At 43.2% G+C, this 22,638-nt stretch overlaps 1 protein-coding gene across 1 annotated transcript in view; it reads right to left on the reverse strand.

Moving 5' to 3' along the window:
• TTC7A (tetratricopeptide repeat domain 7A) overlaps nt 1–22,638 on the reverse strand; it is a 1,530,821-nt gene that overhangs the window by 702,269 nt on the left and 805,914 nt on the right. Inside the window, exon 14 of the mRNA XM_078649658.1 lies at nt 13,478–13,550. Within this exon, the coding sequence (XP_078505784.1) occupies nt 13,478–13,550 (73 nt within the window). The remainder of the gene's footprint in view (nt 1–13,477; nt 13,551–22,638) is intronic.

Consider the following 22,638-nt stretch of genomic DNA (forward strand, 5'->3'; position numbering starts at 1 on the left):
TCCCTCCTCATCTGGCACCCCCAGAAGTACCTGAAAGGGGTGGGGATTGAGTATAACTTATAGGATCTCAGAGATTTGACAGACCAGATGTTTCCAAAAATCAGCGAACACTGCATATTCCCACCACAAATGGAGATATGTGCCCTGAGTCCCACACCCCAGCCAGCAGCTACCACACACCCCCATCATGTGAGACAGGCAAGCCGGGGTGAGATACCAGCCCAGGAGCAATATATAGGTGCTTTCTTTATATTGGATACACATAGAAGTCTTAGCTGCTCTATTGTGCCCCAGTTCCGTCGTCAACTTTCATACCCAGATCCTGCTTTCACTATATAATATATCCAACAATGAATATTCTTAATATAAATTCAGAGCTTACTGACCTGGAGCCCCTTAAGAATATACCTAAAAGAACTGTGAGAAACTTCAGAAAGCGCCATAATCCAAAATTAAAACATTGAATCACTCCATCAACAAGAACTCTAACTCTTCAAAGTACCACCTGTTTTTGCTCCAATCTGCACTCACCATACTCTAGCTCCTGAATGAAGAGGAGATAAGGTTAACTCTAAGAAGTACTATTTTTACACAACTTTGCATTACGTTTCATGCTATTTGTGAAATAGGCCCAACCTTTCTTCAGAACTGTTACAACCCTCATGTTTCATCACATTTCCCTGTGTCTTTACATTGCACTTTTTGTCTGTCTAAAATTCATTGTACTTGTCTAAGTGATAGATTTTTCGACTTCTGTCTAGTGCCTAAACATTTTAATGCTTTACTATGCACCCATCATACTTAAGACAACTACATGCACTTCAGAAGTCAGCTTAAATCTTGCCATTTACTGCTGCCATTTCATCCAGGTTCCTAATTTTCCGTAATTATAGAAGTACCAGGACACCAACCAGGATAACTGTGCACCTCTTACACTGATTGGAGAACGTGTGACCTCTTTAAACAGTTCACTTTCTCATTCATTCATTTGTTCATTCATCCAATTACTAGTCAAGATTAAGGTGCACAAGAGACAAATAATCCTCCCTAACCATTTTCATAGAGGAGATCCTCCTCTTCCTGACCAAAGATAGTAGGGCAGACCTAATTCTCTTTGAGTTATACTTATGGAAATAATAAGAAAATAGGCATTACAGGGTCTGCTTTACTCTCCTCAAACAAAGACGAAGGGCCTGATTACGAGTCCAACCGCACAAACACCTCAGCCTCCAGAAGATCCCAGCACAGGCAGTCTTCCGACCAACATATTACGAGTTGACCACAGGGCCCGCAGTGCGCCAGTGGTGGGCTTATGGTAGAGGTCAATGATTTTCAATATTTATCGATGCCTGTGTGTATATTTCGACTGCACATGTGTGGAATGCACATATATGCCGAACGCTGGCTCAGATGTGGCCATCACGGTGCTAAATATAGTTGTAAATTTTATTCATTTACATACAATGTCAATTCTTCTGGGGAACCACATATAAATCAATCAAAACAGTGTAACAAAAAAACATTCCATGTACATAACCAAATCAATTGCTTAAGCTGCTTCTTTTCGTGTCTTTGTTTTCATAAATTTGTTCTGGTTCTCATCATTGCATAGAAAAGTTCCATACATGAGGATCCTAGGGTATTCACAACTGCCAATGTTTTTCGGTAAATACCTTCATCAGGGAATACCTAAAATAATAAAAACAATCCTTGTAATCACACAAAAATCCAACTAATTACAGTTAATACACTGTTGTCAAGGGATAGACCCAACCACTCTCACCATGAGTATGGTATTTGCTGTTAATCGTGCTCACTGAACAAGGAATCCGACAGTGTGCAACCTTGTTGTGTATCTACAATTCTCGTTGTGTATGTGAGAAAAATCTTAAAAGTGCCCATCAACCATGTGCTCTATTTGAGTGCTTGGCAAACCCCAAACACTCACCTGTAGTAAACCACTAAAAAATCTTAATGACCAGATGGCAAGTAGTAAAATAAAATAAAATACTGCCTTGTACCATAATACACACTCTACAAGCTGAACTGCTTTATGCTTTAACCACTACGCAACACCTACTTTAATCTGCTGCACACGCCTTTCAGCAAAATAAGCTCTCGCGTTCTCCAACTTTTCAATGCCAATAATGGTTATATTGTGATGGTAAACATAAACCGTCTATTAGCTACTGCCGTGCTAATATCCTAACTCAAAATACTCAATAACTCCCAACTTATAACACCGCTCGTACCTTCTTCATGAACGCCACCAGTTCTTCCCTTCTTGCTCCACTCCGGTCTCTTCTGCCGCATGAATGCGCACATTACGTAAGTGACGCCTAACGTCACCCTACTTAAACATGTCTATTACTTCCACGTTATGAGCTTTTTCATAAACAAACTAGAAAACGGACTATACTGCAATCCCTCTCCGTTATATCTGTTTCTACGTTCAAAAAAGCTGCTCGCGACACGCAATACACAGCGTGTTCTTTGTTCTTAAATTTTGAAACTTTATCAATTACTAGCAGCCCGTCCCGACGTTGTCCGGGGGCAATGAGGCTTCCAGGTGGCAGGAACTCCCTTACCTCGCGTCACTTTACTGTGTGCTTGTCGGCTCATAGAAGGTGCGAACGGAAGGCCAACTATTGGTTCCTCACTCTCTCTGACACCACGTTAGGAGTTACCAATCCCCAATGAGGGTGCATCCTCCACTCTGGCCTGCAGCAGACGGCGACTTGGAGTATTAATAAACGTGCACCACACACGACAAACTGCCCTCGAATATGTGTACTCAGTTATTTATGGTCTCTGCTGTGAGGACAACACACAATCTCAAGAGTAATCAGCGCCTGGGGCGCACAGCACAACTCTAAACGTCACTGCATTCAATCCCCAATGAGGCTGCATCCTCCACTCTGGCCTGCAGCAGACGGCGACATGGAGTATTAATAAACGTGCACCACACACGACAAACTGCCCTCGAATATGTGTACTCAGTTATTTATGGTCTCTGCTGTCAGGTTTGTCTAGCTCGGTCAAAATAGCTTTTTTACACGAGGGGCGTCGCTTACCTCGTGTCTTCCTCGGGGGCCGTCTCAGCCCCACGGCCCCACTGTCGCCGCCGCTCTCTTCCGCGCTCCTCCCGCTGAACGCCGCGTTAATTTTCCTCCCCGAAATTATTTCTTAGCCCCCCCCCGAAATTTGGCTCTAGTTGCGCCTCTGGATGGCAGCCTTTGAATCATCAACAGAAAGCAATGTGCACAGCATAACTGTCCCAAACAATGAAAAATACCACAAACTGTAAATTATTACGCAGACGGAGCCCATGTTTTCACCTGGCGCACAGAGGAGCCCATGTTTTCACCTGGCGCACGTGAGTAGTTCGGTCATTTTTAAAAAAGTTGTATTATGGGGGTTGTAGTTCCCGTTCCGTTTTACATTAGGACATGCAAAACCACAACTATAAGAAAGCCAGGAAACAAACAGAAATGGTAATCTACTCCCACCTGCCATGGTACGGTACTGACACAACCAACAGAGCGGCATTTACGGACGCACGAGGTCACCGCTACTCCAGAGACAAACTATAACTTTCCACCTTGTAACAAAGGCAGCGGGACTGCTCTGCGTTAGCACTTCCTCTGTTCGGAAGGTTGGAAAGTTGCTCTTTCTTGCAAACATGTTTTCAAGGGAGCAACAGAACATCATGCTCCGAGCCCTGACTGCAGCCCATGGGCTGTCATGGAACACGTAAATAACAACCCCGCGCATTCCTCCCATCGACGATGTATTTGGCGAGCTGTCTGCCGTGGCACCAAACGCTCAGTTTCACGTCCGAGCAGGAACTTAAACGCCGTTTTCAAGGGGGTTGCGCGTAAACAGAAACACGAATATGACAGTGGACGCCTACCGTAAAACTTTCCATCCAGTCAGGGGATCCAAGTCAGAGAGTACATCCATTGTAAAGCGCCGAGGGGGGTCAGCAAGCAGCGCCCAGAGGACAACACAAAACAACAGCAATGGTAGTATCCTCCTCGCGCTCCTGAAGATGTCAGCACGTTAGCGCACACGGCCGGCGCTACTTCCAAGGGACTACTTTTTTTTGTAAGGTATATTTTTCAAACAACGTATATTTTTGGGGGGTATATAGACTATGTCACTCTGCAGACCCTGCCAATTCCAATGATGTATTGCGTGTTTGGATTGGCGCTGTGGTTCCCGAGTTTACCCGCCTCAAAGGTTCCCAGTTCTTACTTTATAATAGTAGTATAGATTACGGATCGCCTACCTCCGATTGAATTTCTGCGTGCTAACTCTAACGCCTAAATCATCAGAAAAACTTCATGATGCCTTATCCATCAATTAAATCATGAAATTGTAATGCACCTGATTATATTTGAGTACGATTGATTCACTATTTCTAAAAACTTTTAAGGAGTGCAGGCTATCACCTTTGTTTTATCATATGTGGCCATGCCAGCCAATGGGTACACGGTACAAAATGTACCTACCTGTATATCGCTGCTGACAGGTTTGTATTCTTTGGGGTGAAGATGCTATGGGAAGGGGGGACCTGAAGAAAGGGATCCATGTCGAACTTTGGACGTGAAGAACAGGATATGGGAGAGTATGCACTCCAAATCCTTCGATTCTGCCGTCTCGAAGCCGACAGTCTCACCACTGTGGTTGGCTCGTCAGAAAGGCAACTCGTAATATGGATGGTGGTGAAACTTCTCTGTAGCACCCTATGGCAGCTGCTTTTCCCTGACCACAGACGCAGCGGTCTGCTGGTGGTGTCGGCAGTTCACCCGTGGTCTTTCAAACAGCAATCCGACAATCTTGTAATACGGCGGTTGGACCGCTGAGGCAGGTCATACAGCAAACCTGATGGTACAGCGGTTCATGGACAGCCAAACTTGTAATCAGGCCCTAGGTGCATATATTAGTGCAAAGAAAGAATTTAAGTGTAGGATGCTGCTAAGCAGAGTTCCATTGGGGCTCTATCTTTCATCCCTACTGAACAATATCTACAAAAAGCAAAATCATCTCCCTGTGCCTGGACCACATATTTCACCAGAAGAAGTTGAGTTTCCACTGCTTGAATAAAATCAGGTAAGAGATTGTAGTGCTGGGTAAAGTGGAGTTAGAAGCACTGAGTTTAACTGTGTTCAAACCTGCATCACCCTAAAATCAAGACATTTTAGAGTTCAATTTAACACTGAACTCACATTTGCATGCTAAATGAATTTTGTAGTCAGGGACATTCATCTGCAGCTATTCTTACACCATAGAATCCTCTTACTCCTACAACCAGCCATCAGGTGGAGGTAATGACAGAGGCACTGATGGCTTGCCTGGCATATTAGAACATCATTTACACCAAACAAATCAGCAGTCACTTAATAGACAGGTACTTCAAAGCTCTTCACTTCTACATTCGCCAGTGCTTGCTCACGTTACGATAAAGCAGCAGCAACAGCAAAACTAAACTACAGACAATGTACTGCTGCAGGTTCACCACTCATGCAAATCAAGTATCACTCACCTCGCAGCTCTAGCATAAACATGCCAAATGCCCTCTTGTCTCTTCTAAAACAACGCAATAACAATCATCACAGCATGTCAAGTCTACTGTCTCAGTATTTGGTTAAGGTCCACTTGCAACAACCAGGAGAATTCAAATCTTTAAATGTAAAACACAACACCATGAAAACAACAAATGACGGAGGATCCCATATATGCAGCAAACAACCTAACTCACACCATTATCACTCTCCTATGAAAGGCAATGCCTCATTCACCTTGTCAGTTACACTACGTCACTCACTGTCTAATAACTTCATAATTTAGATCAGCACCACTTCACAAAAAAGGATGTCAACGCTTATGCATACTTACAGCAAACGTTGCCCTAAAACACGCACAGAACCAGCAATTGATGCAAATGAAGAAACTCACGAAGTTTAGGACTAGTACTAAGCAAAGAATCACTCCATATGAACACAGACACCTCACCATGACTGCCAGCATTTAATGAAGGATTAATCTTGGAATAAGAGGGTGTTAATGTCTCCCTCCTGAAAATCCTGTAGGACAATACGCAATAATGACGTTGGAAGGACTAGGTTTCCTGAGAGGACTTAGAAATCTCAATTATAAAGAATGTAATTATGACCACAAGCCCCCGCTTTCTGTAGATTGAACACACCTATCTTTGGTAGTTAGGATGAGAAATTGTTTTACTTGTCACAATATGAGGGAGGCTGGTAGGGCCTTTAAAATACACAAGTAACATCAGAAATCATACTCCCCCGGACAGCAGGAATAACATTTGTGTAGGAGAATCCATGTTATTTATGCAGCTAACACTGCAGAGCACGTTGGAAGAAATACTTTCTTACTTGTTCCAAATAAAGCATCACCTCACACATATGAATCCGACTACTTGGCTGCATAAGTCAGAAATAACAGAGTTCCTAGATTGTCTCACCACGTAAAAGGCCAATTTTGGGGTAGTTGGGAAAATCAGCTTCGCAAAAACTGTAAGTCACATTTACTTTGATTTTATTTAGAAAGGTTGTAAAATGATGAAATAACAGGATGAACTGCTGGTTAATCATTGGTCTGTGGATCAGAATCCAATGTTCAGGTCTGGTAAAAGCTTAAAGGAAAAACCTATTACATCTATACATCACTATGGGCCCGATGTAGGTAATCTCATTTTACCGGTTCATAAATACAGAATCATACCGAATTGGTATTTATGAATCGGTAAACTGTATGTAGCTAAAAAGTCGGTAAAAAATACCGATTCGGTAACATTCGGAATCCTGACTCGGTAAATACCGATTCGGTAATCTCCGAATCGGTAATCACCAAATCGGTATCACCCATTCAACCCTATGGGCCTCCTGGCCCATAGGAATGAATGGGAGATACCGAATCGGAGAATACCGAATCGGTAAATACCGATTCGGTAAATACCGATCTCGAAAATTCGAATGGAAGACATGTGAGCCAGTCAACTAATCAGGGACACCAACCACACCCCACAACCAAGCAACTGTGAAATCAACCAATCAGATGCAAGTACCACACCCAGTACCTGGAGTTGGCCACACCCATGCAGGTGCAGAGCCACAGATCTGTGTGGAGAGCTGGAGGGGAGACAGAGTAGCAGGCTGCACTGAGCCCAGAAGAGCATCACCATAGAGTCCCAGGAAGGCCAGAAGGATGGTGTGGACAGAAAAAGGAAGCTGAAATTCAGCACAACTGAGCTCCAGGTGCTGGTGGAGGAGGTAGTGCAGCATTACAGCCAGCTATTTGGGAGACAGTCCCTGCAAGTAGCAGAGTCTGTAAAGAGAAACACCTGGCTGGCAATCCAGAGCAAAGTAAATGCCCTAGGAGTCACACATCATGAAATAGATGACATCAAGAAAAGGTGGTATGATCTGAGGATCACCACCAAAAAGAAGATCACCACACAGAGGAAGGAAGCCGCAGCCACAGGTGGGGGGAAGAGCCGTGCACCAAGCCTCACTGAACTGGAGCAGCTTGTGGAATCCACCATGGAGCCTGAGAGCATACACGGATTGGGGATGCTCACAGCTCAGCCAGAGCTGCAAGAAAGAAAGGTAAGATGCAGGGACATGTACCCCACCCATTCCCTGGCCCCTTCCCCTATGTGGGTGACTCACTCACAATCCAGAACACATGACAGTAGTCACCAGCAATGCATCATGGTAGTCGTAGTCATAGGAACATTCATCAAAGCAGCCAACACTGAACACTGCATGCCATGCCACACTCCCCATACACAAGCAGTTGAGGCATATGAAATTGTGTTTTCGGAATTTGTGTGATGAAAACACACAGCTGATCATTGTCCATGTCTGCCCACAGGAGAGTCATCGCGCAGTGCAGCGCAGGGAGGGGAGTCAAGTGCACCAACAACGGCTGCGAGGGAGAAGCCCACAGACACAGCAGGACCTAGCACTGTCCCTGAGGACACTTCCACAACGCACGCACCCAGAGCAATGAAGCAAGACACCACTGCACAGCCACTGTCACCCCTGCTGTTTGAGACACAGACTCCGGCAGTACCTGCAGGTGCCACAACACCAAGCTCAGGGTCCTCTGTGCATGTGAGGCCAAGGAGGCAGGATGTACCACCATTGAGGATCCTGGAAAGCTCTGATGAGGAAGAGGTGGAGGCTCACAGACCGAGCACTCCACCACTGGCTGGCAACGCAGGGTAACAGGGGTCATTAGGATCTGGCCGTGCAAGTGACCGTGGCCGTAGGGCACGTGAGCGAGACAAGGGGCAGAATATGCAGGGGGTCTTTGCTGGTTTGGAAAACACTATGGTTAAGATCCAGCGCATGCAGGCCAAAGGGATCATGGCCAGGGCCGGACTGAGAACCAAAACCGGCCCTGGCAAAGTGCTCGGCCAGCCCCCTGGAGGTGCCGCCGAGCTCTTTGCAGGGGCCGGTTTTCGGCCAATTTTGTTACAGGGCCGATTTTGCAGCTATGCTGCACAAACGACCCTGTAACAAAAACGGCCCCCAGGGCCCAAAACCGGCCCCTACACTTGCGACACACCGGGGGATTGCCCGGTGCCCGCAACTGCCAGTCCGGGCCTGATCATGGCAGTGCACAGACAGGTGCGCATCCTGAACAGCAGGATGTCAAACATTGATCGGGGGATATGCACCATGGCAAAAGGAATGGAGTCCATGGCCAAAGGAAGGAGTCCATGGCAGAGGGGATGAGGGACATGGGTGTGTGCATGGGTTCCCTCTGTGACAGGCTGGAGAGTGACCATACAGAAAGGCGCAGGAATAGGCGCGAAGTCAAGCAGCTGAATCAGTCAATCAACCGTCTGGCAGCTGCAACCACACTGCTATGCCGCCGGTCAGTGAACATGCAGACTGACATTGTGCACTGCTGCAGTGACTTGCCCAGGGGGATGGGGAGGGTGACCTCTGCTATGGAGGTACTGCTGACACAGCAGACAGGCACTGCTGGTAAGACGTGTGTTGGGGACACAGAGGAGTCCACAAGCAGGAGTGGATCCAGCACGCCTGTACAGGACGTTCGTCGGAGCAGCAGATTCCATGCAGATGACACTGGCAGCACTGCGCAGGTAGACTCCCTGCCCCGTGGCTCCCACAACATTATGCATAAGCGCAAACATTAACAAATCATCAAGAACACAGGACAGGTCACAGTGAAGTGAACTTTGGCCACCCAGTGTGAAAAGTGAATTTTATTTAGTTGATGTGGTCTTGAATAGTGCAGTAGTGCATATTAAAGTGAGTGTTTCAAGAACTGAACATGCCTGTGTTTCATCACTCTATTAAAGGTATCTGTTAGTGATTTCTGCGCGTCGCAGTCTACCATCTGTTCCTGGCGCTGCTCCTGCTGCATTGTGATCGGCTTGTCCTGTCCCATCATCTATGTCCTCATGATATGTGAGTTCTATCTCTGTGCCCTCCTTGGTGGCAAGATTGTGCAGCATGGCGCAGGTCGCAATAATCTTGCAACAGATAATTGGCGTGTATTGCCATGCACCTCCACTCTTATGGAGGCACCTAAATCTACTTTTCAGCAGTCCAAAAGTGCGTTCCACCACGCAACGTGTTGTTCTGTGTGCCACGTTGTAACGCCTTTCGCTCCTGGTGGATGGATTCAGGTAGGGGGTGAGCACAAATGAACGCAGGGCATATGCACTGTCACCTGGGTGGAAAATGAAATTTTGATTAGTCACATACTCATGATTGCTCCTTCTGCATAGACTATCAGGGTGTCTCACACATACTTACCTAGCAGGTATCCATCACCAAAATCACCAGCCACAAGGCGTCTGTATATCCCACTGTTCTGGAATATCTAGGAGTTGTGGGTACTCCCAGGAAATTTGGCTACAATGTCCGTAATAATGTTGCCAGCGTTGCAGATCACCTGCACATTGATTGAATGCGTGGACGTCCGGTTTCTATATTTGTGTTCCGTTGCTGCAGGTGGGCATAGTGGGATGTGCGTCCCATCGATACAGCCTATGATGTACGGGAACTGTGCAAGTTGATAGAAATCGGTTTTAGTCTTTGCTAGTTCAGCAGGTGTGTCAGGGAACTCAATGTAGTGTTCCATCCTCTGCATCATGGCGTCAAGAAATTTTCTGAAAAACCGTGACAGGCAGCTCTGGGACACCCCACCTACTGTAGCTATCACATGCTGGTAGCTCCCAGAAGCAAGAAGGTGTAGACAGGACAACACCTGCACGTGGGGTGGGATGGCGTGTGCTCTTGGTGTTGGGTGTTCCAGATATGGGTGGAGGTCCCTGATCAAGTCCTGGATGGTTCTGGGGTGGAGTTGGTACCTTTGCAGGATCTCAGCTTCAGTCAGTTGGAAGAGGGTGATCCTCTGCCTATACACCTGCTCCTCCCTTAGCCAGACCCTCTCTCCTGCTGCCTGTATCCGTAGCCGCCTTGCCATAATGTAGAAAGCCGCCATTGTGGTTGCACTGTTGCATTTTGGGGCATTCTTTCATATCCTGGTTTCCACCTGCTTCAAATCCAATGTAAATACCGACTCTTAAATACCGAATTTCATGGTATTCAGTATTTTTTGGATTTGCTATATCTCGACAAGCCTTTTTTACCATTTCTTATTTACCGCCTCGGTAAATAAGAATTCGGTATTTTCCGATTCGGAAAATTACCATTTCTTAATTACCGATTCGGTAATTATGAATTCGGTATATTCCGATTCGTGTAATACCGATTCGGTATTTTACTGACTGGTATTTACCGATTCGGTATCTTTTTAGTCACATACATCTCGATGCTCTTATACCGGTCGGTAAAGGCCGAAATTACCGATTTTCGGCCGTTACCGACCAGTATTTGGCTACCTACATCGGGCCCTAGGTAACTCTAACAAAAAAAGTTCAAATGCTCAAAAATAAAAACAATTCTTCTCTTTGAAGTACCTAAATTACAGTGGTTTAAGCGTATCAAACAAATGTGTAACTTTGCAGGCAGAGTTGTAAAACATTTCCAGGCGGAGACAGACCACGACAATGAATAATACAGGAGGGTAGGGTTCTATTCACATTGTTAACAGGCATCAGGTCTTCTCTAGTACTGATCACACTGGAGCCAGTTATTGACGTACCTTGAAATATATATATGTATATATATATATATATATATATATATATATATATATATATATATCACTTCTAATGGGGAAACTTCTATTACAACGCAGGCATTACAGTGTAGTGCCTTTACAATGCAGCCAGTACCACACCTGCAATGTTACCACAAGTTCCATTACAATGCAAGTCATTACAACTTGCTTTAGGAAATGCGGTGTTGGACTGGTGTTGGATTTTGCAGTTAACTCTGGCACTGTACAAGGTTATTCTCATCAGTTAAATGATTCCCAATTCACAACTTATTTGACATTTTTTTGAAAATGAGAGAGACTTGCCCTCATTTTTATGAGCTATTTCGTGATGCTGCTTTTATTACAAATGAATGATAACCTTTTGGTGATATATTAACTTGTGTTTGCTAAAACAAGACAGGCAAAATGAACAAAAATGCTTACTGCCAAAACACAAGCAGTCTAAAAGCATATATAGATGTGTATTTGTCAATCTCTTTGTATACCCTAGCCTTGGAGAATAGAGCAGAAGAGATATACAATGTTTACAATTTTACAAATGCTGTATCCAGATGGATGTCACACATCAGGTGAGCCTGGATGCAGAATCTACACAAAGAAAAGGTAACCACTACCAATACATTATGTGATTTATACCTCACAATATTTTCCAGCCGTATACTGAATTTAAGGTTAACACCCACATGGGGAGACACCTTCTTCTACTGGTGACAATAATGAGGAAACCAATTCAGGGCAGAAATTGGCAACAAGTGGAGATTTAAATAGGCTTATATTCTCTAGCATGGAGAACTTTGAGAGGGTCTAGTGTGACTAAGAAGAAAATAGTTGATGCAGAGAGGGAATTTCTCCTCTATAGCAAAAGAGAAGATAATAAGGATTGTATTAAAGTACCAAGACAAATCAAGCAAGTATCAACTTTAAACATAGGTACATGAAAAGCCCAGGGGGATTTCACACTCATTAACAAACTATGAAAAGCCAAATGAGTAAATGTATTATGGGTTAAAGGGGGAACACATTTACCTAATTTGGGATCTTCAAAGCAAAGTACAAAAAGTACATGATGCTTAAAAGGTGTCAGCAAACAGGGAGTGGGTATTCAAATATAGAAACACCCAGGAAAATACTGAAATAGTTAAAACACTAGTCATAAATGGATCCATATATGCACTGGATGAAGTCTGCAGGACTACCTGTTAAGTACAATGTATTCCTGCCTAGCAGTAATGGCTGATGTAAAGGAAATGTGGTGAGGCGGGGGCAGCACGGGAAGGGCAACACAGGGGGGCCAACACGGGGCCACACAAGGTGGCTGAAATGTAAAAATAAATTAATAATAATTACCTACCAGTCTTTTGCTCGCTGAGCTGCTCCCATGGCTTCTCCTTTGTCACTGGCTGAAGCTCCCAGCTTCCCCTGCGGCCAGTCATGATGCTGCTCTAACCATTAGAGCAGCCTAGGGATTGGGGGAGCGCACTGATTTAGAGCTCCATCGGGACATGGGACCCTCTGCCTGCTGATCTCTCCACCCAGCAATGCAGCTGGGTTGGAGAGATATCAGTGCGCATGAACGTTTGACCGGCCTGAGACAGCCGGCCAAACCGTTATGTACACTGATAGCAGGGCCCACCACTCCTCCCGGCACCAAGAAAGCCACAAGAAGAAAAATTATCTGATATTGGATCACTTTTTCATTTGCCTCTACTGGCAGTGGGGCGACGCTCCTCTGCCATAGCGGAGGAGCCGCCCCTGCTGCCTAGCCAGAGTAAAAGGTGTTGAGCTATGTTAGTGGATCAAGAGTTATTTAATAAAATTGCTATGCTACACACAAAACTGGGTCATGCCTGTAAAGCAGATGGCATATAATAATTAGCGATAATCCATGGAAAGCTAGCATGGCATTCAATTGGACATTTGAGACCGTGAAGATAACAAAGGACATTGCACAATATGTGGAGGTCCAACAATGTACACAATGAAGTCCAATAATGACTTGGCACACATCAATATCTTGCGTTTGCTTTTCCTTACTTTCCACTAACTTCTCTAAATGCCCTCAATATATTTTATTTTCGTACACATGTGCCAGTCCTATAATAAATTATCAGATATAATTAAAAAATTATGAAACACAGATGTATACAGTCATACATCCTACCTAAGAATGACATCAAATGGGAATAACGTTATCTTTAAAGGAAACAAAAAAATAGAAATATCCAAACAAATAAGGAATAAAATTAATAATTACTGAACAGATTACACAAATACTGACCTGTCTCACAAGAGCCAACTGCAATGCAAGATACATAATTATTTGATGGTCATCTTGTGCCAGAAGATGCGCCCTAGAAAAACACACATTTCATGAATCCATTATGATATTTATTTTTTGTTTAACAGGTTATTAATTGAATCGAAAATATAGAAAATGTAATACTGTATATTTTAAACATCGTCCTACGTAATATTCACTAACAAAACGTGCTTAAAAGTATAATTTTCACTGTACATAAAACGTTGCATGTTTGAGCAACATTTTGCTCTAACTGGCTCTAATTCCAGATTCCAAGTAATAACTCCACACTTTGCCTTTATGGCATTTCTTCGTCTCCCTCTAACACACAATGTTGGGGTAGGTGTACACTTTCCAATCCTAATGCAATGTTTTACTATGTGTCACAGCCTCAATAGAGATGGTATTGCAACTGTAGTAAATCTTGATGCGAACAGTAACTGAGCTCCAACACTGTATGATCCCCAGTGGCCGTTTCAATGGATTTCATCTTGTTTACGGCAAACATCATGGGCAGCCCCCCGAACCCAAATTATCCTCCCAAAGTACAACACTAGTTTTATGTCTTAGAAACCCACTAGTTAAATGTTAGTGATGATTCTCTCGCTGGAAAAGGAAGGTAGTCAAGACATTCACCTCCCCCCTTGACTTACCCTCTCATCACCTCCCACTTCACTCCCTTAAAAATAATCTAATACACTCAGCAGTGAAAGAAACAGAAACTCATCAGGATATAGCCAAAGAAGTGAACACCGACATTTTCAATACCTTGTAAGAACCTATTCCATTTGCCTCTGGAAGAGCAGCATTATCATAAGGATTTTACATGGTATGCACCAAGTGCACCTCAGCCCAGGAACTATGGTGAATTTATAATGTTTGTGATTAAAATATAGTGGCAAGCTCACTGTACAGTATCTGAATGTGCTGGGCATGAGAATCCATCTGGTTTGATGGCTGGCTAGTACTTTACGAATGATTGAATTATGGAAAATTACACGATCTTCCCCTTATACGTTTTTAAAATAAGGGAATGATGCAACCATGTGTACTTTCTAAGTTTATAAAATTAATTCCTCTCTGGGAATATCTACACAATATAGAGTTTCTGTCATGGTAAATGGCACTGCCAGTGTGCCATTCCATCATACATGTTCTTTCTTGTTAAAATAATAAAACACCAAGGGCCAGATGTACGACCATAGTAAATTGCGACTTAAAGGAAAACAGGATGCATTAAAAAAAAATAGTAAGGGAACGCTCCTTCCTAATAGCGATTCGCAAAACCTATTTTGAAAGTCGCTATTTGATTAGCAACTCGCGAAATAGGTTTTGTACATGGGCCCAAGATTTTTAGCGCGAGCAAATGGGTCTAAACCCCGTTTGCGCGCGCTAAAAACCGTCGTATATCTGGCCCCATATCCTTACCTACTAATATCTTGAAATTCCTCTCAAGTCAATTATCACTTCATTCCTTGACATCGCTACTATTGTACTTTAGGGCCTCCTGTCTTCCACTGAGCTCCTCCCCACTTCTTCATGGTTCTACAGAAGCATAAACTTAACCTCTTAATTTTCAGTTATTTTCACATATCTTGCACAGCAAATTCTGCACTGCTCTCTTAATCAGCGAATCACCCACAGTACATTTTCCTGTTGCAAACTACAACTAACTCTAGCAACCAATTAATATAATATTCCTTTTTAGGTCAAGCTTGCAGACAGTGCACATGCGCTGTCGCTAGTCAACTAACGGTATCCCAAAAAAACTCTAAATAAAAAGGGACTTTTAGCCCGCCCATTACTTAGCATTAGTTGACATCACTATCTCTCTCTTAGCTGCCTTCTAATTCGGCTTCCCCTGCCAGGCTTTGCTTACTACGTCACTTCCTTTTCTTTCTGTAGCGCATGGACCAAGTACAGACTGATTAGACCTAATTAGTTAGTGTCTGTCTGCTGCTTGCGCTGTGATTGAGGTACTATTTTTATTGTGCATTTTTATATAGCGCAAACTCGATCCAAAGGTATTGGAGCACTTTCTATGAGCACCAGTTATATTACACAAGTTTACTTTAATTTTTTTGGGACACGAAGATTATTTTCCTAGAGCCTCATCTCCCCATGTATCTGGATTTCACACCATAAAAGTGTTTTTGTTCTTACTGAGTGAAGCACAATCCTTGAATATGGCTTTTACTTTCATTTGCCCATCTGTGCCTCTTTTCTGTGAAGTACGCAGGCTTCTCTGAAAGCTTACGTGTTTCTCTGCGACTGCATGCACGCGTTGATGAACCTTTGAAAACTGCCCAGAGAGTGTTGATGGGTATCTGGGTCCTCCTACCACTATAGGAGAGCATCTGAAAACATACTCACCTCAGTGTTTCTTCCCACCTCTTTAAGAGCACAGCTGGAGCTGCTCTTTCCCCCTCCTCCGTAGCCTTGCATTAACTTTGATGATAAACATCCATTGGTAAGAGGCTATGCGAAGTGTTAAGAAGTGATATGAGTGTACACCTCAGCTGTTAAGTGGCCGGTTACATAGTAACATGGTATTGTAGTCAAGCCACCTCAAGGTGATGAACGACAACAACCCCCATAATTCATCAAATGGTTCCTATGCAGCTGATCCATCCCCTGTCATTTCCTGTCATAATGTCCACTTAATTTCTCCATTGTCTCACCATCACTTGTCATGGGTAACATGGGTAAGACCAAAGTGGTGGCATTCGACATCCGAGCCCTGCTCGACAATGGGGAAACGGCGGCCCTCATCCTCCTGGACCTCTCCGCGGCGTTCGACATGGTCTGCCACCGCACCCTAGTACAGCGCCTGCACAACATCGGAATCCAGGAGAAGGCACTGGAGTGGATCATCTCCTTCCTCGCCGGAAGAACCCAGAGAGTCCGCCTCCCCCCGTTCAGATCAGAGGCCACCGAAGTCTTCTGCGGCGTACCACAAGGATCTTCACTCAGCCCCACGCCGTTTCAACATCTACATGAGCCCCATCGTGGCCATCGCACGCCAACACAACCTCAACATCATCTCCTACGCCGATGACACCCAGCTGATCCTCTCCTTCACCAACGTCCCCGACACCGCCAGAACCAACCTACACGAAGGGATGAAAGACATAGCCGAGTGGATGATGAACAACCGCCTGAAACTGAACTCAGATAAGACGGAAGTCCTCATCCTGGGATCATCACCCTCCGCCTGGGACGACTCCTGGTGGCCCCCTGCCCTCAGCAGCGCACCCAAACCAACGGACCACGCACGAAACCTGGGCTTCATCCTGGACTCCTCCCTCTCGATGACCAGACAAGTCAACGTCGTCTCCTCGTCATGCTTCAACATCCTACGCATGCTCCGGAAGATCTTCCGGTGGATCCCCACCGAAACCAGGAAGACGGTCACCCAGGTCCTCGTCACCAGCCGACTGGACTACGGGAACACCCTTTACGCCGGAACCACAGCCAAACTCCAGAAAAGACTCCAGCGCATTCAGAATGCCTCAGCACGACTCATCTTGGACATCCCCGACACAGCCACATCTCCGGACACCTGAGAGACCTGCACTGGCTCCCCGTCAGCAAGAGAATCACGTTCCGACTCCTCACTCACGCACACAAAGCTCTCCACAACCAAGGCCCCAGAGACCTCAACGACCGCCTGACCTTCTACACTCCCACCCGCCAACTCCGATCGACCACCCACGCCCTCGCCGCCATTCCTCGCATCCGAAGAGCCACAACGGGAGGAAGATCCTTCTCCTACCTGGCTGCCAAGACGTGGAACTCCCTCCCCATCCACCTCCGACTGACCCAAGACCACCTCTCCTTCAGGAAGCAACTCAAGACCTGGCTATTCGAGCAATAGAGGACCACCCAAGCGCCTTGAGACCCTCCGGGTGAGTAGCGCGCTATATAAATGCTTTGATTGATTGATTAATTGATTTGGGAAAAATATCTGTAAAAACTGCATGTTATTTGTTGGCCTAACCAATTAGAAATGGTGAATAAATGTAAGTACCTAGTGGTCCGGTTTGAAAAGTGTCTGACATGGAAATAACATATTGAGAAGGGATAAAGAACCCTAGTATCAATAAGTTGCCTAAAGTTCAGCAAATATTATGGAGACATGTCTTTATGGCCTGTGCTGACTGCTTACCTGGCTATGGTTTGCCCGCAATCCGATTATGGGGCTGAATTACTTTGTGTAAGTGGCGAAATGAACTGGGAATATGAAGAAGGAAAAGACCTAAAAAACTTGCTGTTGCTACCGAGGTCAGCAATGTACCAGGCAATCAGAATGGAAACAGGAATAACTTCCTGGAGTTACTTAGCATATGCAGATAAAGTAACATTCTGGCAACGTCTGGAGGCAGAAGAAGGGCAAAAGATCTTGTCAATGTGTAAAAATTAGATCTTTAACAAAGAGCTGAAGTGGCCCAAGAGAGCCAAAAGAAACCTGGGCAAAATATCAAAATATGTAGAATCCTGGATTTAGATTGCTCTAACGAGAATCTCCAGATGGGGCTCACAAGGGACGTGTTTCGGCCCTTGGTAAAGAATAATGCCAGACAACAGGACTTGCAGTATCTTCAGGTGAAATCCTCTGGTCAATTCATGTTAACGTGCTGGCAGAACGAGGAGTGGTTTCCATATACTGACACTCTACCAAACAACAGACTAAGACAAGAGATCTTCCGATTAAATTTTGGTATTTAAACCCGTGCCACATTAGCAGTAAAGTGAAGGCAACAATATTCGATGAGCAGGAGAAATGCACTTTAGGGTTACAAGTAAAGTGTGATTGCCTGCACATCCTTGTAGATTGTTGGAAGATGCAGACACCTCAGAAGGCAATTCAAAAGCCACTCTTTCTTTAATATGGTACATATGAATGGAGGCAAGCAGCAATGCTGCTAACTGAAATGCGTTTTTTGGATGTGACGTGGCTTTAGGAAGATTTGAGGTGGCTATTAAAAGCATTTAATCGGATTCCTAAAAGGTTTTTTTTAAAAGTTTTTTATAGAATGTAGAAATTTTATGTCTTTTGTGTTAAGTGTTTTTTATTGTTTTTCACATTTAAGAAGATGATTTTTTATAATGTGGTTTTATGATGTTTTAAGAGTAATGTCAAAATAAGCATTCTTGACTTGACTTGAAAAAGATCCAAACTGCCCTCAGCAAAATGTTTGTGTGCATCTGTCCTCGGCGTTTGCCCTGTTGGATGCTCCAGGTGGTCCCCCTTGGTAACAAGCCAGGACAGTCTCCACCATGCAAACCTCCAGAAGGTCGTTGTCTATGAAACACCCCACAGGAAGATCTTCTTACACTATCTCAACTCAACTTTTGCCTCAACCTCTATTTTAACCCAACCTCTGATGTTTCCCTGATGCAGGCCTGGCCAGGCCCTGGACACCCTGGAGATAGTCCTTCAGTTCACCTGTGCACAATTGTTCATTTGAAAATCCAATGCGAAAATGGTGACAAAGGTATATCCATGAAGATGCCAGGATAAAACTCTTTAAAGGGGTTCATCTTTAATGTAAAGATAATCAATTGAGGTGTTGATTAAATAATTACAAAATACACTATCGACTCTTATTAAAATATTTGTTTAATCTGTCACTAGTCACTTATGTCTACTCGTTTGTTGGAGTCTGCCATTTTTGTTCTCTTTGGTACACTCCATTGCCCTCCTTCACACTCTACAAATCTGTATATAAATACAAAACTATACAACCCCTCAAACTTCTTAGGCTAGTTAGTATTCAAACCAGAAAATGTTCTCAAGTTTTCTGTTGTGACAAACGCAACTTTACCTATACTTTCCATATTGCACCTCCTTTTTACAGTCTGGAACTGTTGCTCTGCAAAAGAGATTCTGAGGCCAGGGTAACATTTCTGACCAAAGTCCCAGTTTTTTGCATCTAAATACATTCGCCTAGAATGACAAGTAAACACTTGGAGCAGATTTGCTTGGCTATTCATGAGTTATCCATCCATTAACAAGTCCAGGTCACTCCTGTCAGAAAGTGAACCTGCACACAAAGGATTTCAACAGTTTACATAATGCAAAGTAGACTCTGACTCAGTGCAGAAGCTCTTACATTGAATACATAAATAGATTATTCTGCATAAAATGGCTTTAAGAGCTCCTCTCCTTCCAGTGCAAAAGGATGCGTTTATTGGCGCCTAAATTCCATGTATTCATTACAGGAACAATTTAGGACAACAGATGCTAAGAAAATGGAAACCTGCTTAAGAACTGTTAAACAAAACGACATATCTCCAGTCACAACACTGCGGTTTGACTACAGGAATTGAAAATTATTCTTAGTGATTGGCAAGCAAACGCAATGAGGGATGTATGACGTTACAACGCAGGCTATTACAACGCCTGCCTTTACAACGCGGTTTTTACATCGCAATCCATTACAACGCATAGTGCTTTTGGGTGTTGGATAGTGAATAGTTTAATTTACTATTCCAACTCCAGTCCCCGTGGACACTAGGGAAGGTTATTGGATAGTAAATTAACCTATTCCCTATCCTAGAGCGCCCCCCTGCGCAATGCGTTGTAATAGTTTGCGTTGTAATGACCGCGTTGTAATGGTAGTGCGTTGTAAAAGTTTCGTTGTAAAGGTTGTTTACCACAATGAGTGCTCCTTCTTTAAGCAAAGACTATGAGGCTGGCATATGGTTTCATTGCATGATTGAGCTACATCCACATCACGTATTTTACTGGGTAAAACATTACCACTAGCACTCTGTTGTGACTAGGGAATGGTTTGTTCCAGTATGTTAGAACCTGTACCGGGGTTTTAGAATGACGTGAGACGAGGAGTGAAGACCGCTACCGTTTCCAGGTCGTTGTTTGATAAAATACTTGAACTGCAACTGAGTAAGAGTTTTGGCAGTACATTTAATCTACATATATTCTACAAATTTGGCAATGAGTATAAAATGACCTGGAAATGTACCACATCCGGTAAGGTCCATAAGATTGTGAAGATTTATTCAAGTGAATTAGGAGTAAACTGAAGGAATCCTGGTTAATCTTATTTGAAAAGCTGACGTACAACTGCACTTTACTACAGTTTTAAAATATTGTTGGCTCAACACGTATCTTGGAAAAATGGGATTAACACTGAACGGTGGTGTCAGCGAGCCCATTGTCTGCATGGATCACTGAAATAATATCGAGGGACAGAATATCGACCATCAAAAATATCGTTGACAAAATATCGACAGTCAAAATATCGAGTTTCTATCTACAAACAGGTAAGTACAAAAATATCGAGTTAAAAATATTGTTTACAAAAATATAGTTGTAAAAAATATCGTATTTACTAAAAACAGTGTTAAATTAAATTAATATTAATAATTAATTACTAAAATATACTTAAAATTACTTAAATTAACTTATAATAATTAAATAATTAATGAAAGTTACATAAATATTTTTTTATTTCATATTTATTAAAACATATATATATAGTAACAAAATATAATAAAATAATACCCAAAAACTGAAAACTGACCCTGAACCCTAAAAATACCCCTTTACCCAAAAACCCCAAACTGACCCTGAACCCTAAAAATACCCCTTTACCCAAAAACTGACCCTAAACCCTAAAAATACCCCTTTACCCAAAAACTGAAAACTGACCCTAAACCCTAAAAATACCCCTTTACCCAAAAACTGAAAACTGACCCTGAACCCTAAAAATACCCCTTTACCCAAAAACCGAAAACTGACCCTGAACCCTAAAAATACCCCTTTACCCAAAAACTGAAAACTGACCCTGAACCCTAAAAATACCTCTTTACCCAAAACTGACCCTGAACCCTAAAAATAAAACCGATTTTTTTTACTATCTATATTATATACTTACATATTTTCACTTTCTATATTATTTACAGTCGATATTACTTCACTTACCTTAAAAACGATATTTTGGCTGTCTATATTCTGTCCTGTCGATATTTTGTCCAAACGATATTTTTGACTCGATATTCTGTCCAAACGATATTTTGGAGTCGATATTATGTCTGTGCACCGTCTGCATTAATGCTTGATGACGCAACAAGTCTAGTTACAGCGGATCTGTGGTGCTGGGAGATTGCTTGAAAGTACACAAAAGCGACGCACATGTGATTATATGTGGTCAGTCACCTGTCTAAAAGTGTCATTCAATTGGGAAGTGTTCATGGGCTTGCGTACTTCAGTGTGGCACTTCGGCACTGTGAGCACTTCGGCACTCATGTGTGGTGTATAAACACTGTGAGGAGTCAGAAGAGAGTGCTTGGGAGGGACAGAAAAGATTCCAAGATGTTTCAGATGTGATGCCATTGGCCATCTTGCATTCAGCAAAATGCGCCCCTCCATTAGATAACAATGCAACATTTGTGGCATTGTGCATTATTTTGCGAAAGTGCACTGGAAGAAAAATATCAAACTACTTTATCTGAAAAATGATTCTGAGGTATCTTTAAATGAGGAGGATGATGCCGTGATGCTAAAGGGTGATGATCTAAAGGTCAAAGAATGTGTTGTACTTAATATTCAATCAATCAATAAATCTTTATTCAGTCAAGTATACGACCATAAAAGCTCATAAAGGAACTGTTTAAATGCAACAATTTAAACGTTTAAAAAAGCACCAATTAAGTATCAGATGAAAATAAAACATACAGTATATCATCGCTGGCTTAAATTCATGATGTGTACCCTTTTCTTAAAATCAGGGCCTGAATAATAAATTTTAAAACACCAAAGCAAAGCAAATCAATGGTGAATCAAGGTGCTGTAAGAAAATCAAACCCTCTTGGTGCGAGTTAGACCTCCCTTTAAGGATAAGACGTAAAAATCAGGATCTGTAAACTGCATAAAGCGGGCAAAATAACAAAGTGTTTAGTAGTTTGGCGGGAAATCCCATCACAAGGGCTAGTCGGCAAAGAAGCAAACCAGGTTCCTGTGACCGGAAATGCCCCTAAATATTTAATCCACGAAAAATGAAATTATTGTTGAGGGGCCTTAATCCACAAAAAGTAGGGCTCCATGCCATTGCACATTGAAAGTGATATGTAGTGTTGGACTGATATCATGTCAATAGCTTTTTCCCATCTGA

The sequence above is a fragment of the Lissotriton helveticus genome, chromosome 6 (assembly GCF_964261635.1).
Source record: "Lissotriton helveticus chromosome 6, aLisHel1.1, whole genome shotgun sequence".
NCBI lineage: Eukaryota > Metazoa > Chordata > Amphibia > Caudata > Salamandridae > Lissotriton > Lissotriton helveticus.